We start from the raw sequence: 27702 nt of genomic DNA on the forward strand, positions 1-27702 counted from the left end.
TTGAAAACATAATTATAAGCAATAAAATAAGCATTTAAATTTTTTTAAATTAAGCAATAATATTTATTAAAAAAAAAAAAAAAAAAAAAAAAAAAAAAAACTACTAAATGTAAACTAAAAAATCAAACAAAATAAAAATAAATCTTCACTTTCAAGACTTATAATGAATTTTCTATGGGATTTTTTTGAATAATAAAATGTTAACTGCTCTTGATCATTCTAACGTTTGACACTCTGTTCTATTTTCAGCGTTGGAATACCTTTGTTAACCCTACAACGATACCTTGGACAACGACGAACTAAATGACAACGTAGATAAAATAAGAATTATTTTTTAATTTTAATTCTTTCAAAAACGACTTTGCAGGATAAAACTATAAAAACGTAAAAAAAAAACTGGTCAAATAAGCAAAAATAATCAGAAAAACTGAAAATAAGCATTTTTTTTTAAAAAATTGGTGGAAAAAGCAAAAAGTCTCTTTCAAATTTCATAATTATACGTGTTATAAATTGACATACGCTTTTATAGCACTCTGCTACATTTTAGGCCAGTCCATAAAAAATAAGCAAATACTTTAACTCAAGAGCCCTGTTCATAACTATTATATTTCATTTTTGTTACATAGATAAAATAGGTACTCTATCAAAAAAATAAAAAAAAAAGGAATGAACCAACAAAATTAAAGTTAATTTATATCAGAGAATAGTAAATTCAGTTTTCGTAACTTATAAATAATAACAAATTATATATATATATTATAACTGTAATAGTAATATTGAACAACAACAAATGGTCAAAATTCAAAATAGGAAAAACGACACAAGTAATTTATTTTCTTTTGTGTTGTAATTAATCACTAGTTATAATACTTATTATTAAACAAGGTTTCAATTATTTTTAAATAATTTAAAAATCTAAAATAATATAGTTCAACAAATATGAAAACACAATAAAAAAAATTAATAAAATTAAATAAAAAAATTTAAAACATTTCATTTTATTAAGCTTTTAGGCTCTGTTGTAAAGTAATTTTTCTTAACTAGTGCGCCTTAATTAACCTGAAAACCATCCGATTGTTTCACGCAACTATCGACATGGATCTCGATCATAATTTGTCACAAAATCGGCGTGTAAATCTTTTCATACTCGTCCCTACCGTTTGGCTTTAAACCCGGAACAAAAGTGCTCTGCGACCAAACGTAGATCGTTGTCGTGACTTTAACGTCTTGATATATTTATATGGTGATCGCCCGACGGGTTCCATTCGTTTCCGGATCTAGACCACAGAGCGGTATTCCTCGAGCCGTTGGGCGAGCAGGTCCGCGTGTCCCATAGAGACAATGAAAATAAATCGTGGTCGTCACCGTCGACACGCTCCAAGCTCATTCCAGTGTCAAACACACTCCCTCGTCGTCTCGCCAACGCACATTTTTCAGTGTTTTTGATTTCTTGTCGCATTGCAGCGAAAACCTGACCGTGGTTACCGTTCCGATAACCAACACCCCCAGCGTTACTATTGTTACACATGATTCAAAATGTCCAACGAACTTTTCCGATCGTCGAATAAATCAACTTCGATTTGCTTACCATTTAATCGAAACAATAATTATAAATAACCGTTTGGCGTTATAAAGAAAAGAAAAATATGACAATCGTTTTTTTCTATTTTTCCCGATTTTAACGCGTTTTTACGGTTTATTAAAACGAAATTCGTTCAATTACATAGCTAGTACAGTATGCGACCATTAGAGGTGAAATGCTGTATAGGATTGCAAAAATCTAAAAAAAATAAATTAAATCTCGAGAAATAATTGTACATCGGCACTTAATTTACAATTCGACTGTCCACTTGATGATTTTACATTCACTTCAAAATGACAAACTTTCACTTAATTATTGCACATCGCTGAACTACCATTTCATTTTTGAGACCTCGAAACAAAAAAAAAAAAAAATGTATTAGTCAATTCGTACTATCTGCACTCGCGGCAGTCACGGGCACGTCAATGCACATGCAACGATTATTTTGTAGTTCGGTAACCGGGAAATGTACCTCCGTCAGCTCGTTCACGACTATCTGCAATATCTGCAATTTTTATCGGGAAAAAATAACAATTGTTTGAACACTCAATGTGTAAATATTTAAATTATTGATACAAGTTCTCATCTGTAGTATTACTGATATGTTATATTTCACACTGGTTTCACCTGGTACAGAAAACACTCAATACTTAACTAAAAAAAAAATACGATTGAGAATTGTTTACATTGTATTACGCAGAAAAATGTATTTTGGTCAAATAAAAGAAATAGTAAAAAAGATTGTTCTAAAAAAAATAAACTTGTGTAAATGTAATTAATATTTCATACACAAATTTAATGGTATTTTACTTTTAATCGAAAAAAAAGTAAATATCAATTTTATTTTTAAAATCTGTTTTTACATTTATGTTGTGACAATACACGGTATTGCCTAAGAGATATTTTACTGATTTACACTAAAGTAGTATTTCTAAAAACGAAATTGGTCAGAAAAAAGAGCAAAATCATCGCATTATTATAATTGATAAAACAAGATATTTCTTATTTCAATTTTTATTTTTTATTCATTTTTATCGCAAGCATAAATAATAACCAAGCAAATTGTTTTAAAAGAAAAAGATAGTAAAGTGATTATTTTTAACGGCGTTTACTAGTTGGGTCCCGAATACCCTTATTTTGTGTAGTTAGGTCCCGGTGTTTTTCAGGTAGTGCACTAAATATTTTCCACGATTTTACAAGTACTACTCAAGTTGGGTCCATACAAAAAAAAATATTTCGCTTCTTATTTTTACAAACTTAGGACTGTCAGTAACCTTTAAATTAGAACACAGTTATGATTTTTTTTTTTTTAAGTTTTTAATATAATATTATGGTATATTGTTGTTAATTGAAAATTGAAATACTGATAAATAAATTAATTAAATGATTAAAAAATGTAAATTGGTAAATATTTAAATGCTAGAGCTTTTAAAAAATCAAATCTATTATTTTTTTTTTAATATTATCAAGTGTTATCAATGCTTGTAAGTTACAAGTTTTGTAGCCGTAGTGGCCGAACTAGAATATAATGATTTTTATTGTAGGACCGAACTTGTATGTTATTTGTTTTTTTGTAAAATCGGACCCAATTAGTTATTTATCTTTATCATAAATATTATCTGGGACCCAACTCAGATTCTACCATTTATAAAGGTATTCAAAATTCATATTTAAAACATATCCATACAAAAATTCGTAAAAAAAAAATATAACATTTTAATGTCATTTTTTAATTTTTGGATATTTTTTATTTAATTTTTAGGTTATTTTAGGATCATTCGAATCTTAATCTTAGTCGAAATTTTACAAATTATATTTCTTTGAGTAATGCAATATTTCTAACCAAAACGCATTCATTAATAAAAAAATATTACAGATATATTGTGATTTTTTTTTTTTTTATCAAAAATTGTTGGTATAACTATTTATCTCATCTCGTGCTAATACATATGGTTTCTACTTCAATGCATTTATACAATTCCTATTGATTCTATACAAAATATACTATATAGTTTATGATATTATTATTATTGTTCATTTTTAGTCAATACTATTGCAATTTTTACATTGAAAAGGTACAAGGAAAAATATTTGATCCTATTCTAACAGTTTAAGTTTAAATAAATTATATTAATCCACATGATCATGCAACGTATTATTATAATATAATCTGTTATATTTGATATTATATTATAATTATTTATATCTGAATTCATCTGAATATTTACATTATTCTTTCTGTCGGTTCAGATATAAAAAAAAATCCTAAGTGTCATACATTATTAAGAAATTCCAACATTGCTTAATATAACTATAAATCATATTAACTTTATATTTTTTATAATTTAATTTCGAGTATTTTCAATGCTTTATTTACAATCATAAGAAATCACATATGAATTATTTTTTTTATGAGACTTTATATGGATATGAAAAGCAATCACAGATTTATATAAAAACACAGTATATTCTATGCAGATTTGTTTATTCAGTGTTGATATTTACGAAGTTGAACCATAAGAGAAGAAAAATTAAATAATTGTATTCAAACATATGCAACCCAAAAACGTAATAAAACAACTGTTACCGTGAAATGTTCAATATAAATGTATACATAAATGTTAAATAATAAAGAAATTTAAAAAGTATACACAAAAATTAACGATATTTTTCACTAAATAATACGTTACGCATTAAAAATTCACCGAGTAATTTTTAAACCATAAAATATTAGTTTCTACAATTTTATTGTAATGGTTATATGCATTCATTTTTATTAAGTGGTAAATAATTAAAATATCTAAACTATGTAACCTTTATATTTATTTTTTAAATTTCCAACATACATAAAAAAAAAAATACATTATTTTGAATACACTCATTTTTTATTGTTTTTATATTTTCAAGAACGACTTTATATTTATCAAATATGGTTTTAAAAAAATAACATAATACAGAAATTTACAAAGGAATTAATATAGGTACTGTTATAATTTAATTCAAAAGAGTGAACTTTATGAAACTAAAAAAAAAATATACTTACTAAAATCTACTAGTGAAAATACGATAAAATTTAATACTATTCAAAAATAAATAAATTATGAAAGTATAAAACATTCCAATGCTTATATTAAATATTTTTTGAAAAATAAACATTAAATAAATAAACAGTAAAAAATAACTGTTATAAATTACATTGGTATAAGAATTTCATACTTAATTAAGCAGTTTTCTATTATAATTATTATTATGATATAAATTAATTTATTGAAATTAAATAACTTAATTATTACCAAAATTATAAAAACATATTAACGCATTAATTATTACGAAAAAATCATTTTTTAACTTCATTGAGTATTCATACATATATAAAATAAAAACATATTTTTTTTTTTTTTTATTTTATGAACCAAATATTTTAATAATTAAATAGGTTTTGATTCCTAGATTGAAAAAGACCACCATCGGTATTGTTTTATTTATGTTTTAAACTTGTAACCAATTAATCTTAAAACAATGATTCTAAGCGAAAAAGTCAAGTGGATTGTTCTGTATATCTAATAATGATTAGGTAAGACTAATAAGGCATGAAATCACAATTCATTCATACATATCAAAATTAATATATGATAATTGTTTAATGATTACATTGGACTTTCGGTATTTTAAACTTAAAATCAATGGAAAAAAAAACGATTATGAGGTCGAGTGGATTGGTTTATATTTTATAAATGTGTTTCTTTTTTCTTATATTTTAATTATACACCAGGGGTCTTCAACCCGCGGCCCACTCTGTCATAACATGCGGCACGCAATTACATTTTAAATATTTCCCCCTTAAAAAAAAATAAAAAAAATTGTAATTAAAAAAAAATTGTTTATCTATTTATGTTTTAATAATAATAATAATTTGTATTTTTAAATGTACCCACATAATTTTAAAAAATGTAAGAATAAAACTGAATTTTTATATAAAATACATGTTTTTACTACGAAAGCGACTCGCAAGGTTTAAAAAAATAATATGTGGCCCGCTGCATAAAAAGGTTGAAGATCCCTGATATAGACCATCAAAGAACGTTCAACAACCGAAGAAATTTGGTTATTCTATTATATACGAGTATACTTTATATTATAAAAGAATTTCTAAATAAAATACGTTGAAATTTGAATGTTCTAACTTTTGAAAAAAAAGTAAAAAGTTATTTACATTTTGTAGAATTCAAAATATTATGTGAGCATTGTATATGTCTATGATTATTATTTTTTGAGTAACAATAAAACAAAAATTATATTTTGTCAAAAACCAGAATGTCATTTATTTTCACCGTACTTTTAAAATATTTGAATATTTTTTTGTAACTAATAAGAAATCTGCTGGAAATTTCGTTCGTAAAACGATTATATTTCTAAGTACAAACTAGATGAATGAAACTATTTTTTTTTTTTCAGCATTATCGGCTCACTCCTTTTGGTCAAAATTGTCCATACAGACAGAAATAAAAATCTCACATCATAGTGATACCTATCAATAAATTTTTCGTTTCATAATTCGAATTTAAAACTAAGTATCTTGAGATTATAATATATTATAACATAAATATAAAATATACTATCATGGCAGTGAATATTAACGTTACTATAGATTATCATATCTTGCACGCACCAATGGTATTAAATAGCCTATACAATGCGCCGTTACATATATAATATGTTAAATTTATAATTAGATCAAAGAATATATGAAAATTATTTCCATTATTTATTCCATTATTCCACTGTTTTTTTAGGTCTTTACGGGTATTCGTAAAAAAAAAAAAAAATAAATTCAAAAAAATAAATGTATACGTCTAGTTAAAATTGTTTGGTATCATAGATGTAAGAAATTTAGTAGACATTATATTTAGAGATATATTAATGGATCGTAAAAATGTTATTAAGATACCATACTATAATCGATAACTTCTCAAACTTTAAGTTGATGGTAATATTTTTATTGGTTACTGATTTTCAAAAACTATAACTTTTATTAACTTTGAAAATGTTTAAAATATTTCATCTAAAAATTAATTTAACTTAAAAACGATCATTAATTACTTTATTTGAATTTTTTAAATGTTTAGGCATCGAAAATCATTAAATTTTTATTTTATTATTTTACATAATACCTATACATAATTATTCACTTTAAAAACAATTTGCTGCAAACATTTCTTGAATTTGTGAGAACAACAATATATATCATAATGATATGAATAACTTTCGATTGTAAATAAATATATATTAATTAATATGCGATAATTATGTTTAACATTTGCATAACTAACAAAAAATATAAGGAATACAAATATTTGAAAAGATTTAAAAAGAAAAATGTTGATACATATGAGAAAAACTTTAATTTAAATAAAAATACAGATTACATTAGTTATTATAAATTAACTGATATGAAACATACTAAAATAAGCCCCTTAAATAAACTGCTTTAAATATATGTTAATTAATTAATCAAGAACTAACTGTATGAATATTGTATTTTCCCGTGGACATCGTTTTAAGTGTTTAAAAGAAAATAATACACTGTTATATTTGTATAAGATGTATTTCACAAGACAATAAGTCGAATGAATAATTATCGTTGGAAAAATCAAACAATAGAACTATTATATGCCGGGAAAATAATAACCGAAGTAAATAACTAATTGAAAAGAATACGTTCATATTTCTATACTCGCAATAGGAACAATAAGCAACTGCAGTTGTTTACCATGTATAACTAATTGATCGGAATGACGTATATAAGGATACTATATCATCGGTCAATACACTTTAAATTACAAATGTAACCATTTATCATCCTTTCCTCTCGTGCGTAGTCATTTTATATGTATTATGACCACATATTTTTTTCTCTTTTATTATAAAAATATTCGGAACGATTTTTACTCCCGATTTTGTCCAGATATGAAAAAAGATGCATAGATGTACAGCTATTTAAACATTTTAAACATCACTTACCCATAAGCGATGCAGTCTGTGGTGAGAGTATTCACAGATGTGATCGAAAGCCAAACGTTCGAGTGCGATGACACTGATTTTTTTTTAAAAATGGAGAGGGAGAGGGATGAGATAAGAGTATATGATAATATTTACGTACAGTGCACGTATATATTAAATTGTCATATCGTTAAAACAATACGCAAGATAATGTCCGAAACGCGTAAATACACAGCGATGACATTGCATCCCCCAGAAATCCTGATTTATTATTGATAATAATAGCAATATTAATAATAATAATATCAATAATAATAATAATAATAATAATAATAATAATAATAATAATGATAATAATAATTATTATAACGATGACGATAATCGACTGGGATGACGATCGGGTTGACGAATCGTCATCACACGTCGCGTATCGTACGGTCAGTCAAATGATACGATATCATACATAACGATTACAGCTAACGCAAGCGGTAGTTCACTACAAGGACCCTATAGTCGGGTCGATTGGTGACTCACTGCAGAACGCGGATTGCAACGTGTCATTTACAGCGCTACTGGTACTGCTCTCTCTCCTCCGGCAGTGGTCGACGACCACGTCATCGCGATCCACGACCGGGTTCAGTTCCAGTATGGTGACATTGTAACGTTTCTTGGTATTCTTAGGACATATATCCCCTGTAAAACCAACACGTCACAACACAATCGCGTAAAATACGACCGTGTGAATTACACAATGGTCTGCGCAATAAGTATAATTACAATAAAGGTACCGAAGTAAAGTTATGGGCTTATAGACACGTGAATTGTAAATTAGAGCCAGTCAACAGCGAGGATATGGAGTGAACACGCGTAGGTTACTTTTAAGCGGAGTAGGACGAAAAGTATCAAGATATTTATAAAACTAAAAGTTCGTATTATTTTTTTAAAGGGATGAGGAAATTACCCTCCTGCTTATCCTACCCAGTTGGCACTCATGAGTATAGGATAAGGCGTAATGAACAGGACAACGTAACAGTGTTCATGTTGGTAATATTTATGCCCCACGCAAAGCAACCGAAATATCGAATTACACAGCATAACCACACGTCACAATAAAAATTAAAAAAACCTCTTTGCATGACAGTTGCAACTTTACAAGTGACTACTGTGTTTTATTATTCCCTCCGGAGGTTATGCTACATAAATTTATACGAGCTACATTTGATGAGATAAAATAGAAAAAAATGTTTTTATTGAATTGATAAAACCATATGCTTTATACGCATGAGTATAATTAACATTTTCATATAGCGCTATAAATTAGTTTATACTGCTATAATAACACTCGGCTTGATTAGTACATCAGTTTTTTATGAAACTGTATTTATTTTATATTTTGGCAACAAATAGCTGTTTAATATTTATATAATAACTGTTAATATTATTGTTAATCTAAAACAAGAGCTTAAAAGATTTTTGAAAAATATTTTGATTTCAAAAATGGTCAGTAAAATATAAAAAACATTTATATAAAATGTAATTCCTCCTTAATAATTTAATATAGTCACTCACTCCGATTTTCACGTGTCGATTACTCTATAAGATGTTTGCAATATAACCATATCGCAGTTATAAGTAGTAAATAGATAAATGCATATAGATTTTAACGATGTAAAGGTATGGTACGAAAAACGTACAAAATATGTATAATTTTAGGCAAAATATGTTCATAATTTTTGAATATCCGTATTTTACCAAAATCAGTTGATCAAAAAATGAAATCAATACCGATCCTTATGTTAAACACTACTTTTATTCAACGGGGTAATATTTTTGTGACAAAATAGTTTATATATTATGGATTTTATTATATTTCAATAACAAAAATGGTGTTTTTGTTTTAATTAGCATTCAAAGTTAATTTATTTACACTGAGAGGGTCGACAAATGTTCCTCGTTTTAATCAAAATTTTCAATTAAATTTCAAAATATTTTTCCCTCTAGATCTATTTATTCATCATATATGTATACTCATACACACATATGCTTAAGTATTGATTTTGATCTAAGAGTATATAAATAATTATATATACTTCTCGTATTATGCAGAGTTTATTTATAAGATAGATTTATTTATATTTGTGTATTTTACGTGTTTTTTTTTTTTTTTTTAAATGTTCAACAAAACTACTATAAATAAAATAACTGAAATGAAAATTATTTGGCAAATATTAAATACCAGCCTGTATAAAATACATATATTATATAACTTAGATATATACTATACTTATATATAGTTATACTTATGAGCAAATTGAATTAAATATGAATAGGCTGACAATCTTCATATTTATAAAAATCACAGATTCTAGTTTAATTTTGGCAGGTTGTTTAAAACCGAACATTTTGTATTTGTCTACATTAAATGTAAATGTAAATATAAAAGTAAAATTGAATTCTGAACATTAAACATATCTAGTATATCATTATGCACAAAGGTTAAAATAATAATTAAAATATAAAAGGTAAATATATATAATATACATTATACATATAACATATTTTTGTTGCGAATGCAATTATTTTAGGATAACAAAAACGATATAGTACGTCTCCAACGGAAAGAACAAAAGCTTTGTTGCCTTTATAATTATTGTTATCTTTATTGTTTTTTTTTTTTTTTTTTTATGCAAACAAAAACTGTTTAAAAAAGAATATGTCATTTTATCTTGTTTCAATGGTCCAAACTACTTGGCGCATTGCAGTTTATATATGTGTGTGTGTGTGTGTGTGGGTGGGTGGCGGTGTGTGTGTATATGTATGTGGGTGTGGATGTAAGTGCGCGCGTATGTATGTGAGTAACAATCTACATTCTGATTCTAAACGAAACCAAGACGAATAGCTAATGCATCAGATTTAATGAAAATTGTTCCAACCGTAAACTAATATAAACAGAAAATAGAAACAAAGGAGTGAACTTGATTGTTGTATAATTTAAATCGTTATATGAACAAGAAAATTCCATTTAAATAAAATTTATTTCTGAAATGTCTTCTATTCGAACCCGTTGGAAAATAGATAATATGCGATTCGTTGCAATTATAGTCTTATGTATCACGTCAAACGGTGTTTGAAGTGATATAGAAAATTATGCGTGAATATGTGTATGTATGTATATATATTAGCATTCAAAAAACATTATGCACACTCTCGTTACCTCTAGTCCAAGAAGCTGGCGACAAGAGCTGCTGAGCCTCTTCCAGAACGACAGGATCCATAACGACTCCATCTTTCATCGTTGGCACAGCAGTCTGAAGTCAGATCATAATTTTTCAGTCGTTTGTTCTTTCCATCTCCTGTTCATCTATAACATATTTATTTCATGGTCAGTACAACAACATTATCAGAAATTTAAACCGTTTGTTATCATGGTAATATTTTTACATCCACTAGCATAAATTGTCGAAAAAAAAAACTAAGAGTCACTAAACGCAGTCGATATAACCCCCAAAGTAAGACAAATTAAGATGTAACAGACTATTAAGCTACGTACAATCTAAAATTTGATAAAGAATATCAGAAAACTCATTTGGATATTCAGTTTTTAGTTCGAAATGAAGTATTAAATTATAGTTAATCTCATAGAATATATAGTATAAGAAATTCCCGAATAATGAAAGAAAATAACCAAATTAAAAAATATAGCAAAGGTATAAATTAAAATTTATATATAAATATATATATATATAGAAATAAATTAATCTACAAAAAAATTATTTCTGTATATAAACTCTTTATTTATTTATTTATATATTAATTATATATATTAACCTTTAATTATTTTATTATTATTTTATTTTGTATGAGCTTATATTTTTTGTTTTTCATAAAAACAGTATTACGAAATCGTATTATATTTGTAGTTCCAAATTCAATTAACTGAATAATTTGAACGCCAATATTTTTATTTTATAATTTTGAAGTAGTCAAATTAAAATTATTGAGCAAAAACAAAAATTGGAAGTCAATTCGATAACTTCAAAATCGTTTTAGTTTCAGTACAATAATGAACAATTTTCTAGTTCGACATAAAGTAGGATAACCAGACATTTATCGAATATAATTTAATCCATTTAATGACACCCTTTGAAAGTATGATAACCTAAATTTAATGTATTCAACTAGGCATAAATCTAATAAATACCAATTTATAAAGCTTAAAATTTCAATTTCCTACTCGGTATTTGATTATTATTTATATTATTATTAAATTCCTCCCAAATAATATAATAATAAAAATAATCATTCGACCAAAAAACAAATATAAATATCAATTCTTATGTTAAACTCACTTATTATTATTATTTTGCAGTAAAATTAAGTGATTAATATAATGTTAAATAAATAAACTTTGAGAAATTATTAAAACGTCAGAATATTGTAATCGTTTAAAAATTATATTAATTTAAGTAATCAAATAATGTATTTGATTAATAAAAAATTATAATAGGAGCTAGGTACATAACTAACCTAATTAATTATCCTTCACATCAATATCGAGCTAGCTCATTCAAAGGAACGCTTGACAATGTTAATTTACAAATAACATCAACTACTCTATTGGAAATTAAATAAGTAATTTGATTTCATCATTCAGATATAAAAATGTATGATACCAAACAAAACATTATAAATAATTAAATACGTAAGCCTACATTTAAAGATTAAAACTGCTTGATGAAAGGTGGTTTTTTTAATCAACCAAAAATTCATCATAAGTCATAAAATAAGAATCAAATGGCATTTTATATATAAATATTTTTGTTAAGCTAAAATGTTTTAAAAGAATGTCGTTTCACTATAGGATGAATAGAATGAATAAAATGTACTTATTTTTTTATTATGAAGAAATTAATTTTTTTATTAAATGAAAAATATTTAAACTAAGTACAGTTTTTTTCCAATCTATCGAAAATATAAAAACAAACTAATAAAATTAAAATTTAATAAAATATTAATTAATTACATTTTTTTATTTAAATTTGATTAAATTGTATATAAATATTTAATTATTTTTATTTGAATTTGTAAACTAAGCTGCAGTATTTATTTTATTTCATAAAAAAATTAATTCAGAACAATTTTATTTTTACAGTTATTATTTCAAATTTCTTTTGATTAAAAAAAAAAATATCAAACTATATTTTTAGATTAATTATTTTTGGCGTGGGGTTGACAACCCTTCCTAGCATAGCAATGATTTATTATTGTGATATCACAAATATCGAAGTCCAAAGTTCAAAGAATCCAATGGCTAGGCTATATTTTAAGGGGAGGAGAAAACGACTCTCTAAGGCCTGTTTTCGAATAGAAACCTCAAGAGAAACGATCACGAGGATGCCCCAAAAATATATGGATTGACGGTGCGGTAGAGGACCTGAGTGCAAGAAGTATAGAAAATTGGCATGAAACGGAAAAAGTCAGAGGCAAATGGCGAGATATTTTAGTGACGACTAAAACTCTTAGTAGTATAATCAAAAGAAGAAGAAGAAGAATTATTTTTGGATGCTTGTATTTTTTTACTTTTATGATTATATTTTAATTATATTTTAACCTTATGAATCCCAGTATAAAAATGTTGCAGATTTTTTTTTCCGATAATTTCATTAAAGTATGATAAATTAAATTACAAATATTTTTTGTAAATACTAAATACATGAGCAATTGTATAGAATAACACTATTAAAAGGTCTCAAAAGTAAAATCTGATAATTTTTTTTAAAGTTGCTCTCTTCATTATTGTTTTTCTTATAAAACGTTATTTCACAAAGCTATTGATTTTTTTTCTTCAATACGTATAATATTATTTAAAATTAAATACTACTCAAAGTGAGCCTTTTCGACGGATAATATTTATATCATTTATATCACAAGTTCAGCTAAAATTTATAATTTTATGTTTTAAAAAAATAATTTAGAAATAAAATTTCAAATTATCAATATTATATTTATCTTATATAAGTATAAAATATAATAAACACAAAATTATAATGACACATAAAGAAAATTGTTGTTAGAATATATTCCATATTCAGAATTCGATCAATAATTGTCAGTTAAATATCAAAATTATAAAAGTGACATATTTTATTCATTTTTTCACCTTAAAATCAAAAATAATATTATAAAACAAAGTTTTCTATAATTGAAAAATTCACCTGTATAACTTTTATACTAAAAATTAAAAAGTTTTACATATTAATTGAATGCGATTTAAAAAAACATGAACATAAACTCTTTTGCTGTACAAAACAAATCGCAATTAAACAACTTTACATATATATTTACCGATCACATTTCTGATAATGATTATAAAATATATTCTTTATTATTTTTTATATGCCTACGGTAAAAACTATTGTTTATTTTGACAATATCTATGAATATAAATAAATTAAATAAATAAAGATTTCTGCTTAAACTAATACATAATGTCCATACTTAGTCAAATAATTAAATTTACTAATTTGGGGTTCATCCTACATAGTAATTTATTGACCTCAAAAAAAAAAAAAATATATATATTAATATGTTGTTATATATTTAGTACGTATTATATTTTATATTCATCTCACGTTCTCACGTTAAATGAAATTAAAAAAAACAATCATAATAAATTTATCAACAAAGATGATAAAATATTATAAGATACTGGTCATATTTATAATAAATTCTACTTTCCAACACTGAGTATTAACTTTTGACGTTACAAATGATCTACACAAAATCACAAATATTTAAAATTGCAATACGTACAAATAGGTAATTGCACAAAAAAAAAAAGTACATGCATACTCATACATCGTTAATTGGTCAAATATAAAAACACATATAATCACGTAACCAGAGAAAAATAAAATACAGATCTTTTGAAGTAAGGACTTTTTGAAAGGTAGCCATTCTGTTTCATATAAATGGTCAACATAAATCATTTCTGATTAAGCTCGAGTTTTGTGGTAAATGGCACATTTCATACCTAATAGTCGGTTGACCACACCAAAATTTTAGAGAAAGATCACATTGATAAATGACTTAAAATTCTTCGAAAATTGGTCCCTGGAGGAGTTCTAATCAAGGCACATTTGTCTTGTTTTTGGTTCAAGTACGAACAGCGGAAACATAACGTGCACACCTCAAAGAAAAACGGTGCGAGCAATTATTGAAATACCATTTCTGAAGAAGTTATTATGATTATTATTATTATTGTTATTATTATTAACGATATATTTTTACAATAAGAAAATCATTGTGTTTTCTTGTCTTCATTCGCATGAAAGATTATTATTGATATGATTTTTATCGAAAACAGTTATATTTGTTCAATCCATATACATCGTAATAATTATTCGAAATGTTTAGTCATATCATCAATAAATAAGGTATTAACAGCCGCTTAAAGAAGTAAAAAATTATTTAGTTAATACACAATGAACGTCAATACGCACGTGAATATCGTACATGTGATAGGTATTGCAGTTTGTTTGTCCCTATAAATTTCGTATTTTTACTCGTTGAAATTCATGCTAAACGATTTCAACCGACTATCGAGTACAAACCTCGTAACCGTGCAAGTAATTGTTTTTTATTTAAGAATCAGAAAACAAAACTTCACTTGTACGCCTACTAACGTTTTATCGTGCAATCGCTAACCGAAGAAACGAACAAAATGTTAGATGGTTCAATCAAAACTCGACATAAATATTTAATTATCGTACACGAACGCTTTTATAGTTATGTAAATTCACTCTTGTCATTGTATAGTAGTAATTACAAACTCGATTAAATATAGCTGTGACGCGCGAGGGTTTGCTTTGTGTATCCATTTGCTATTATTATACTTATCAACGCGAATCCTTATGTTTACGATTATTTACGTATATTGGGTTGTGGACATATTTCAATACGTCAAACGCGAAATGTCTCAAAGTACCCAAAAATAAAAATCGTTTTCAATGGCGGCCTACGTGCACTATAATATTACACAACCATACGTGTATGTATGTGCGCGTTTTTGGGTAATCATTTACATGAGACGGAAGTACACTATAACACGCAACGATTTGAGTCTTCGCCACGATACCCTGCGTACCACTGGGAACACGCATTGCATATTCGTGTTATTCCGTTTACGTCTTTATGTTTCATTTTTATCACCATCGCAATAATTTCACTAATTATATCGTCAACCGAATAACTTAATTATCAAGTTATTAATTGAATCCGACCGACGGACATGCAGTGTATCCGTACACTTATACGCATATACTATGCACAACAATCGTCAGTGGCGTAATTACGAGGGGGGGATGTTAGGGGTTCCCACCCCCACAGGTCTTTTTTAATTATATTTGATTATTATTTACTAAAATTTAAATATTATAGTAAAATTATATGTTTGATAAAAAAAAAATTATTTTTGATTATGATGATTATGATTTTGATTATGAAGTATATATTAAAAATTGAAAAACAAAAAAATTTACATTAAGTACAGGACATAATAATAATACCATTTTAAATGTAATATTATTATACAGGACCTCGTATTAATATATACTTAGAATATGATGAATTGACTCTTAAACAACCCCCAAAAAAAAAAAAAATTGTATTTACGCCACTGACAATCGTACTACGTATTATGTAATAACGCAAATATAATGTAATAATATTTATATAGTATATATATAATATACGTAATATGTTCCGTTACGCGTGTAATTCTTCCAGCGTTTAAAATTCCCACTATGACAACGATGCGCGTAAATATTTACTTTATAATAATTATTTAATCAGTACAATTGTGTTTAGTAAATTAATATATTTTCAATTGCCGCATCACACTAACAGATCACCGATAGTGGTGGCTGTACGGATCTCACTACTAGTGTACAATCAATATCTAAAATAACAGTCACGAATGAAATGTTTACGTTCTTAGTCGAAAAGCAAAAAAAATAACGGGTAACCCGTAATAATATTAAAATACTCTTAAAGCGCGGATGAAATAAAACTCTTATTTATTTACATGTATGACATGCATAATATTTTGTAGTAATATATTAGACGTACATACATTGTTGGATAAAAAAAAATAATAATATTAATAAAAATACGTTCCGAATAAATAATTTACCACAAATATTGATACTAAATAAACAGGTTTCCGCTGATTTATCGTTAAAAAAATGAGAAAAAATAAAAATAAATAATGAGCGATTACTACGAAAGAAATTTTAGAAATTTCACTAGTAAGTCCGTAGTTTATTGATTTCGACGTTAATATTTCAGTAAATTATTAATAGATAAAATGTTTCCTATTTAGCTTCAACTATAACAGTACGGAAATGTACGTAAATTCGAATTACATTTACGAATACAGACGATGTGTGAAATATTGAACTCACAATTAGCTGATTCAACATAATACTTAGCGAATAATAACTGTAGTAAATAATTACAAACAATTCTTAATGTTATAGATTGTAAGACGCACATTATAGATTTTAATTTGAATTTAGTGCCAGCTGATTTTATTAATAATGTAATATAATTTGTTGTCGTTTTTGATTGGCACGATTAACCGTCGCGTTTAAATACCGACCAAGCACACCCGACCCAAAAACGGAACGTCGCCCGTTCCTGTGCGTATCCCATCCACGAACATCAAAGAACCTCGTCTCGAATAACGGTAGATTCGCGAAACGCGCAGTGCGAACGAGCCTGCTACAGAGAACACGCATAAATAGTGTACTATTTTTCGACCTTTGAACTTGGTCGACGTCAGTTGATACGAACGAGGCCGAAGTTGTTAATCGAAATGTGTACATCTCGTTTTTCGATTTTCCTATTCGGCTGGTTCCCCCGCCGTTGCGCCAAACTGTCAGGCAAATTTGTTACGGACCGCAGTACAAATTTATTGTTCTATACACCTACGCCTGGCCACTTTCCCATCCAGACTTTTCCCTCTAAATCTTCCTTTCGCGGAGACACAGAGTTCGAATATCGGCTATTCTTTACACGCGGAACGTGAGCGGCATCTCGGCGCACAAACAACCCAAATGGTTCACGAACAATTTACACGGTCCCAATTCACGGACCGCAATCACACATCTTCCTGCCGTCTTCCCGTCACAACACTCGACCATACTGCACGAACAACCCGTAAAATAAAACGTATTAGTATTTGTAAATTACACTCACGAAGTGTTAGTATGTGTATCCACCATTATTGAATTAAAATAATAATTATGGCCTCTGAAGTAAAATACGATTACTATTGTATTTTCGTAGTTTATTCAAACCATTGATTTCCAAACGTACGTAACACCCCCCCCCCCCATTGGAATAATGTCGATGTCGAAAAACCTTGCTTATGTATTTGGTGTTCGACGAATAACTTTATGTGGATGTATCGTGTAAAATACATTGCGTAAAGTTATAAATTTCAAGAATGTAATAACGTTTTAATATTTCAAATATGTTTTTCGAATTGTTCAAGATTGATAACGGATATTGGGATATGTAAAATATTAGGTGTACCGATGGTTGAGAGCGGAAAATCGAGCACAGGACATTCGAGTAGAGACGAAAATAGTGCCTAAAAATTGAGCGAGTATACAAAAAAACCCTTTTTTAATTGAATTGATCAATTAAGATATGGGTCGTTTTTATATTTTATTTTACTTTTATTTTTAATGCAAAATAAAGTAATTTTTATTCTATTTATATTACCTAGGTTTTTTAATTAGATATTGTTATGTTATATATAATTTTATTTCATTGCAATGCCCAAAAGGTCTGCGCTTATTTATTAAGTATTAAACTTATCATGGTTCAAAAAATAATTCTATTTAATATTTTTTTTATTAAAACCCAAAGTGTTAATATTACCATAGTACATTTTCATTAGATTTTATTTCGTTCACCCAAAACAATTTAAAACTTTTAAAATCTAAAATATAAACACATTTTTCCAGCCTCTCCAAGTCAAAATTAAAATGTTGTCTATGTTTAAGTTGTTAAATAAGCCTGACGTAACAGAGAGATTCCTCGTTCACAGGTTGGCAAATATTGGTAAACACTTTTCCAGTGACTATTCATTAGTAAGACTCGGATTTTAAAGCATAATAAATAACAAAAAAGCACAAAATTGTTTTAAAAAAAGCAAAAACGAATACATTTCTACATCATATATTAAAAAAAGCATTTGCTTTAAAATCCAAGCCTTAATCATTAGAATTTGGATGGGTCCAAGTATTAAATTGTTACTTGCCCCTACAAAAATATAAGGTCAAATTAGGTTAGTCTGAAAATCGAAAAATAATAGTAAAAACAACAAAAAAAGTCGATATTTAATAGCCTCATATATTGAAAATTTCGAATAGAAAAAATATTATTAATAATTTATACTTTATTATGGCTTTAATTTAATTTAATATGCGACTGTTTTTTAATATATAGTTTATTTTGATGTTTTTATGTTTATTTATGCGTATCTATATAGCATATGGACAACTATAACAAACTAACTAGAAGACCAATTTTTTTTAACTTAGTAGTAGGGATCATAATAAAGAAAGCAAAAATTACAAAAAGGTCATTAAAATTCATAATTAACATTTATTTTATATTATTTAGTTTATCGAAAAACCTATACAATACTTACAGCTATATAAGTTATGCCAATATATAAATTATATTTAGACATTTAATAAAATAGCTGCAGTTCAATACTAGAGAAAAATATAATATTTACATTTAACAATAAACGTGATAAAATTAGAAACTAATAATCACTAAAATTTAATCAAATAATTTGAAAATGTAGCCAAATAAAAAGATATGCAGTCCGGATGTGGTCTGCGATTTGTCACTTCCCCACCCTGGGAATATAGCGTTAACAAATTACAGAAATATTATTTCTTAATCACGTACACTACATATTTGAAAATTTTTTGAATTATAACTATTAATAAGAAATAAATGGGGTATGGTTAAAGGCGTATGGAAATGATAATAATTTGGTTACTTCTCTGGTAGTTGATTTATACTTTATTAATGTTCATCATAAAAATAAAAAATAAATTCAAAATATCTAAGAATATTTCAACCTTGAAACAATTATGTATATTTCCGTGTAAAACCAATAGACTATAATATTAAATACTTGTATATCACCAAATGAGTTATATGAGTTATGGAAACCCTAAAATATCTAAAATTTTGTTAACAGAAAAGTACCATTACTTTGAAATTACATCCGATAGCAAATTTCGAATTTTAACCCGATTTTCTGTACCAATAATAACATAAAAATAAATAAAATGTTGGTCTAAATTTTACATTAGACAAACAATATTAATCACTAATTTTTTCATCGATTAACTCATGATCGCTATTAAGGATTGCACGTACAAATATAAAATGTGAGTTTATTTTTATTTACTCATTTATTTATTTAAACTACTACAGTATTAATTTGTGTCTGAAAACGTAATTCATGATCGTTACATTGTTAACACGTGGGCTTATGACGTATAAAATATAAAATCCCTTACACTTTTAGAATAGGTTGCGAAAAATCAATCAGATGTTTATTTGGCCTAACATATGTATTATATCAAATAGGTCTAATGTATAGTTTTCCTAAAAGAAATTTATGTTAACACGTTGAAAAATTCGGCCAGCAGAAATTCTTTATCATTTCTCCCAAGGACGAACTATGATTTGTCCTAAAAGTTCATAACGCAACAAAAATTTCGATAAATCACCTCTATAGATTTTATTATAGCATTATATTCTAAGATTTTTGAATATATAACTGTCGATTATAATCATATTAATAATATTTTTTTTATTTTTAAACTTCTATGGCTAACAACAGGAGTATTTTCATATTAAAATAAATTCATTTTTTATACCTAACATTATCTATAATTGATATTAATATATAATACTATTTAGTACATTATTATTGAACCTGATAATATTTTATACTCTGAATTTATTTGTTTAAACTGATCTTTACTGAAATCACTTATTTTTCAAAAAAAATTTCATTGGTTTACGATAAGTTTTTGCAAAATAAGTCTTTCAATTCGAACAATTATGGTTCATAAATATGAATAAATACATTAATATTCGATAAAATGTCTTCGGTAAATAAATAAACATGATATTAAACTAACTATAAAAGCGTTATTAAATAATTTTAGATCATCATTATGTTTAAAGTGTTAAAGTAGACTTTAATTAATTGTGTTTAATAATCATGAAACATTTTATTAATTGGCATAACTTACTCCTGATATAATATTAAATAGTTGAATACTTTTGAATACTTTTGAGTAAGCAAATACTCATTTCAAAGGACATGCCCGTATTATAATAAATTAATTTAGTCTTCCAAAAAAGTTTGAAGTGATAAAAATATCATGGTTGTAATGTACAACCTGTACTGCTGTTATTTATTTTAATTGAAATTTAAATATACGATAATTGTCAAACTACAATTATTCTCTGGCGATTCATTGTACTTAATGGTTCTATTATTTCATTGTAAGCACCATGTATTATAAACAAAAAAATAAAAAATAACTTGTCTGTACATTTGATACTTAACAATAGATTAATATTAGAAAAATAACAAAACCTAATTGACATTTTATGTCCGATGAAAATCAAAATTGATAGTGAATGGTTTTTTAGATGAACAATGACACGTGCATTTTCAAGTATTAGTTACGCCAGCATATTCTGGTTTGTTCTTTTTAGTATGGTTATACTAATATATACTTTTCTATAAAACCTATATATTATAAATTATTTATATATTTATATACCCATATTTATAAACTTAGAAAAATAGTTGTTTTTCGAAAAAAAAACCATAGTTGATATACGTTGGGTATGATTTCATTTAATTAGAAACAATCATTCGAAACAGCATAATCATTACATTCTACTCACAGACTTTATGTTCTACACTTTACTCAGCATTTAAGTTTATTCTGATTATACTATTCATTGGGGAAATCTGCAAATTGCTCAATTATTGTGATAGTGTTTAATTATTGTGGTAGTAAGCAAAAACATTAATTGTTTATTACATTTTTCAGCAATTTGTTACTACACGTTTCAGCTAATGGAAAAATGTAAAAATACTTAATTATTTATATTTATATGACCTTCAACACTTAAATACACCCAACCTCACCCATATACAATATATTTATATAAAACTAGCTGACCCGACAAACGTTTTTTTGTCATATAAATTATTTCTAGAGAATATTTTACTAGAAAAAAATAGCTAATTTAATATAGGCATGTAAGGATGTGGGTAAGGATAAGGATGTAAGGAAGAGGTATGGAATGCTATGAACACTATGCCAATCTAATTGGAAATTGAAGGCGTTTAAATTGTAGTGGCACATCTATGGGTATAATAGGGATTCGTGATAATAATATATTTTCACCTCAGGATTTGCCATTTAAAATGATGGGTTCGATAACATTTTTCATTAATTTTTTAACGACTTATAGCGTACCGTTGTACAACCGTGGGGGGTCAAATTATGAAGCAAAATAACCGGAGATCAATCCTTCAATTGTAAATTATATGATGGCATACCTGGTAAATCTAATGAGTTTAAAAACTCTGTTGGATAATTTACAGCTTCAGTAGCACCGCAAACTGTATCAATAGATTTGTATGACACCAAGTCTCCTAGTAACAAATGTTGTATTTTGAGATTCAATTCGTTGACGTCCACATTTTTTGCTACTAAAATTACTCTTTCTGCCAGCCACTCGTGATTTGTGTATTGTCTGTATATATTGGGAAAAATCTGGTCAATGAGAGCATCTTGCGAATAAATGATTGTGCAGTAATTGTATACAGTAATTGTATACATCTCGTTTCATCTGTAGTAACTTTCTCATCTCCAATATCTAACAAATGTTTTGAGAATCTTCTGCACGTAGCTTTTTTTGATTGAATCGCAAGTATCGAAATCGTTCGCTCTCTATCTTTACATATATTTTGACCATGAATTGTTGACAAAACTCACGACATTGTAGAATAACTTTGTCCTAATCGCTTCTAATCATCAACCGATATGCATAATAATTCTTCGAACTAACATTCTTATTTGTTTTGGCACCTGTTGCGGGATCTTTTTGTTTAATATTTATGCAATACGCGTCATTTAATACCAAAAATAAAATTAATAGTTTTTAAATAGTTTTTAATAGTTTTTTTAATAGTTTTATTTAATTATCCATTTTCAACTGCGCAGTTATCGACCGAATCAAAAATTATTAAATTAAACTATGATTTCTTAAACAATAGCACTTTTCCAAAATTTTTTTTCGTAAAAACCTTTTTCTTGAAATTATGAACAATTAAAAAAAATTTGAGCCAAATCGGCCCAGCCGTTTTCAATTGATGAAATGTTATACATTTTTGGCTCCATTTTTATATGTATAGAATATTATTCTATGTTATATAAATGAAAAATTATTTTCGATTTTAACAATTCTAAAATTTTAATTTTTTCTTGTAATATTTAAACGCTAAACATCTTATGTTATATTATAAAAAAAATTTCATCGAAATAAAATTACAAGTTATCAAATGATGATTAATTAATGTTTTAAATAAAAATCATATTCGATCACATTTTATAATAACACTTAATAAATCTTCATTTTCTCTTTGACTCGTCTACTCACATTCGATATTAATCTGCTTAAATTTTATCACCTCTGTTAAATCCTACTAATTCATAACAGCTGTTCAATCATTACATCGGTAAAAAAAAAAACAATAGTTTAATAATGATTTTGGTAAATTTTTACTGATAAGATTGCAGTATTTTTCTTGGATTGACAAAACAGATTATTACTATTCAAAACTTCAACCATTTCATTTTGAGGGTATAAATTACAGCTGAGAACGCTTAATATACAATTGAGGTGTCGTAATTCCTTTAAGTGCTCTCTAAATTTACCATTCTCCGTTGTATATTAATTTATAATACAGATGTTTCTATTTTTAATTTAACACTTTGATTGCGGCATGGGTTAACCTGAGCAACCCCCCTGTGCTGAATATTTTTTTTGTCGAAAATATTTCTTTTACTTTACTTATATCAGTACTTACTTTTACTATTGTCTAGCTTTTTAACTAAAAAAAACGAGTGTCGACGCGTTGTCGACGTCAGCATTATAGTATAGCATTTTTCTCGGGTACGGGTGTCGATTATGCATCAACAATGTTTAGATTTTTATTACTGCGTCTACCGCCATTATGGTAAATACCATATTGACGAAAATTGTATTCTGTTGGAATGTGTTACATAATTTATTAAAATAAATGTATAATAATAATTTATTATTATATTGTAATATATATCATAATAGGAATAACTGAAAATAAATAACTGGCAACAGTAAAGAAAAAGCATGTGATATGGTAGGTTTTGATGGTCCTGGTAAAATGTCATCAATTTTTGACAAATCATTTTCGTCAAATGACAAACGTCCTTTTGATGATTTATTACTCATCCTAGCTCCTAGGTAGGGAAAATAAATTTACAAAAATCGTCGTTTGTTATGAAAAAAATATAATTTATTATAAATAAAATACTTGGATATTTCATTAAATTAATAACACACTCTGTAATTTTGAGTACTTATATGAAATAAAGAAAAAAACAACCACAAATATACAGCAGCTATATTATATAAAACGTATATTACAGAGAAAAAATTCATTACAATAATAATATATTTTCGTACATTTGATAAAATTACTAAGCACACTTTGTATAATGTTAAGTTCTTATACGAAATAAGAATAACAACAAATATATAGCAGGCAGAAGCTACAATTTTTGTACAGAAATCAAAGAAATAATAATAAATAGCAACGATAAGTGCTTGACACACTGTTCACGAAAAACGACGTACAATTATAAATATTTTATATGAAGAAAATAATCAGTGTATATCCACGTGGAGCCAATTTATAATAATAGAATAATAATGTAAAATATAATATGAGTTTAATAATAACTATACCAATATTTATTACGAAAAATATGATTATTTTACCTTTATTACGAAAAAAGACTATCAATAATATAAAAATACCAGGAATCTCAAACCACCGCAAATTAAACAATTTCAACCTCTTATCTGTGCAGAGATGCAAGCACAAATGGCTTGTTGTATGCTGGTATTATTGGGAGAAGTCAGAGAGTAATAACCAGGTTGTCGACGATGCGTCGACGTCAGCAGTCAAGGTGTTAAACAGTGAAGTAGCTGAAGTTTGGTTAATATAATAATCCTGTAAAATGTACCAAGAAAATTTGTCAGTTAACAATCGAAAAGCTTGATTAACTCGAGCTGAAATAAATTGGCACAATTGCGAATGGGTGTTAGCCAAAAATCTGCTACAATCAATTGCTTGGTTTCTTACACAAATATGCCGTGTCATAAAATACCCATATACGTTGCCAAGAAAAAAAAATATAGTTTCAAAACTTAAAGACTCATCAATTGTCTAGCAATTTATATAAGCTGTCATGGTAAAATAAATTTAACATGATTTCATCATCCCTGCATACTAAAACTACGTGTAAAAAAATGTATTTATTTACAAGCTCTCGAAAACAAGAAAAACTAAAATATATTTCTTTATGTGTATGTTTATAATTCCACATTACTGTAGCTACTATTATGCATTTGTGAAATTGAACATTGTAAACATAGTCTATGCCTTAAAACAATTATAATTGATAAATTCCAAAAAAAAAAAAAAAATCATTGTTTCGTTTTTAGTACAGACGTTAACAGAATTTTTGTACACATACTAGGCAGTTGAATGAAATGTGTTGGACAATAATATGTCTCAGTCGAAAATTTTGAAAAACCGTGTAAATTATGTACGATTAGTCGATTAGTTGGCAAACTAATCGATTTAATTCTCAATTCCACGTCAAATTGCATGAGTAATCTAAGATATTTATTGAGTAATTTAATCCTGTGATTCTCAAAAAATTTTGTCATGGGGCCCCCTAAATTTAATATAAAACTGTCAAGGCTCCCTTAATCAAAATCATTTTTTTTCTTAATTATTTTGTTATAATTACATATACTATTTCACACGGATTATCCATAACACAGTAAGCTAATTGTTTTCGATATACATTTGAGAAAACTTTATAACAGCGTTAAAATCTATACACGTATAAATGCAAATAAACAAATTAAAGCATAAATAAAATAGTTTAGATAAAATAAATATTCCACGGCCCTCCGGTTTGAGAAGCACTAATCCATCTGAAACGAATAATCTAAAATACAGTTAGTTGTGCAATAATTAATCTAACAGCGATCGGAACTTTGGTAAAATCACGATGTTCGATTCAACTTAAGAACTAATACCGCGACGTGCAGTCCGGTCAAGTGATTAAGGAGTGTTCCGATTAAAAAAAATGTCCTAGTAGCAGTGCAGGTGACGCTTCGTGGCGGGCAAACAGTCATCAATTGCCGCGCGTTCACATGAAACGCTAACCAAGACGTACGCACACACTTTCACACACACGCACACTTATACACACTCCAAACTAACCAACACAATTATAAACGACCTTTGCTGGTTTGTTATTACTTATTAAATAAGAATCGTTTGCATAACTTCAAAACTACCCAATACAAACGGAATACGGACCCGTCTCGCCGCCGCTATAGAGTAAAACAATAATCGTTGCCGATGATTAATGCGTTGTGTGTACTCGACCGGCCGGCGGCGACGGTGGTAATAGCCGTTCTCCGAACACGGCGGCGAAACGTCACTCACATTATTATTTTAACGAGCCATTCATCACGCCGAAAAACGACCTCTTCGTCTCATCTTATATCCATCTCGCTCGGTATCCTCGTCCCTTCCACTACCCGTTTCACGGCACCTTTCCCGTTCGTCCTGCTGTTCATCCCCCAACGGAACACCAACGTACCGACCCGCGTACAAAGGCAGACCAAAGGTGATGGACCTTTGGCTAAACGTCCTCCTATAGATTATAGTGTTGTTTTATCATATAGAATTACCACTTTAATACCATACACACTATATGATGTCACTACCGTCATTACTTTCATTGCGCCAAATCTATGGCATCACGTTTCTTATTTTCGAGATATTTTCGACGACGTAAATCTTGCATAAATACAAACAGACGGGAAACTCACAATTAGGTCCACATTGTTTTGTCCACACAATAATATACACAAACACACAAGTTCAACAACCGAATAATAGTAGTAGGTATATAAATATCGAAATTATATAAGCGTGTATTAGGATTGGTTAAATGATTGAAAGCTAAAGAATAAATATTTCTTATTCTTATGAAATACTACGTAGTATCGTAAAACATTTTCTGAATATGTATTGGAGCGTCAAATAACAGTTTAGTTCTGAATAAATTAAACATCTTTCTACAAGAGGATCATTGCAAAATATTAAAAATTCTTTAAAGAAAACTTATTATTATAAAAATACTGAAAACTATTTGTTTACCGAATATTTATATGAAATACGTAAATATATATTTTTAGTAATTTATAGTGCATCCAATATAATAATATATATATAATTAGCACTTAAATAAAATTTTAAAATATTATTTAACCACATAAGTACTTGATTTTTATGTTAATTTTCAGTGGTCAAAACAATAAAACAATGAAAAATTAGTGTAAACTTTTTTCACGATTCAACACACTGAATAATAGGTTCGATTTTTAATAATTTTCAACGTGTTTAACTAGCCATTATATTATTTTGAAGTTAATTACATCAATAAAAATAATAATGTTGAATTTTATAATACAACAAAAACAGTAAAATATAAGGAATTTCAATAAAGGTCTCCCAAATTTAAAATCATCCGTTAATATTACTAAAGCATAATTATTCAAATGTATTATAAAAAAAAATGTATGGTTAATATATCTATATCAAAATCAAAATCAAAAGTATAAAAAAAATC

General features: G+C 27.0%; 1 protein-coding gene across 5 annotated transcripts in view; it reads right to left on the minus strand.

Annotated features, from left to right (window-relative positions):
• The window catches only part of LOC112694082 (potassium voltage-gated channel subfamily KQT member 1-like), a 300584-nt gene that overhangs the window by 195490 nt on the left and 77392 nt on the right, over positions 1-27702 (minus strand). For 4 of the 5 annotated variants that reach the window (XM_025569442.1, XM_025569441.1, XM_025569438.1 and 1 more), the window contains 2 exons: positions 10797-10943; positions 8117-8275 (listed from right to left, as the gene is read on the minus strand). In XM_025569442.1, coding sequence (XP_025425227.1) covers positions 8117-8275; positions 10797-10875 — 238 coding nt within the window. In that variant the 5' untranslated portion in view covers positions 10876-10943. The remainder of the gene's footprint in view (positions 1-8116; positions 8276-10796; positions 10944-27702) is intronic. The other variant, XM_025569443.1, reaches the window with a different exon arrangement.

This window comes from Sipha flava, unplaced genomic scaffold, assembly GCF_003268045.1.
Source record: "Sipha flava isolate LNK unplaced genomic scaffold, YSA_version1 122_pilon_pilon, whole genome shotgun sequence".
Classification (NCBI taxonomy): Eukaryota; Metazoa; Arthropoda; class Insecta; order Hemiptera; family Aphididae; genus Sipha; species Sipha flava.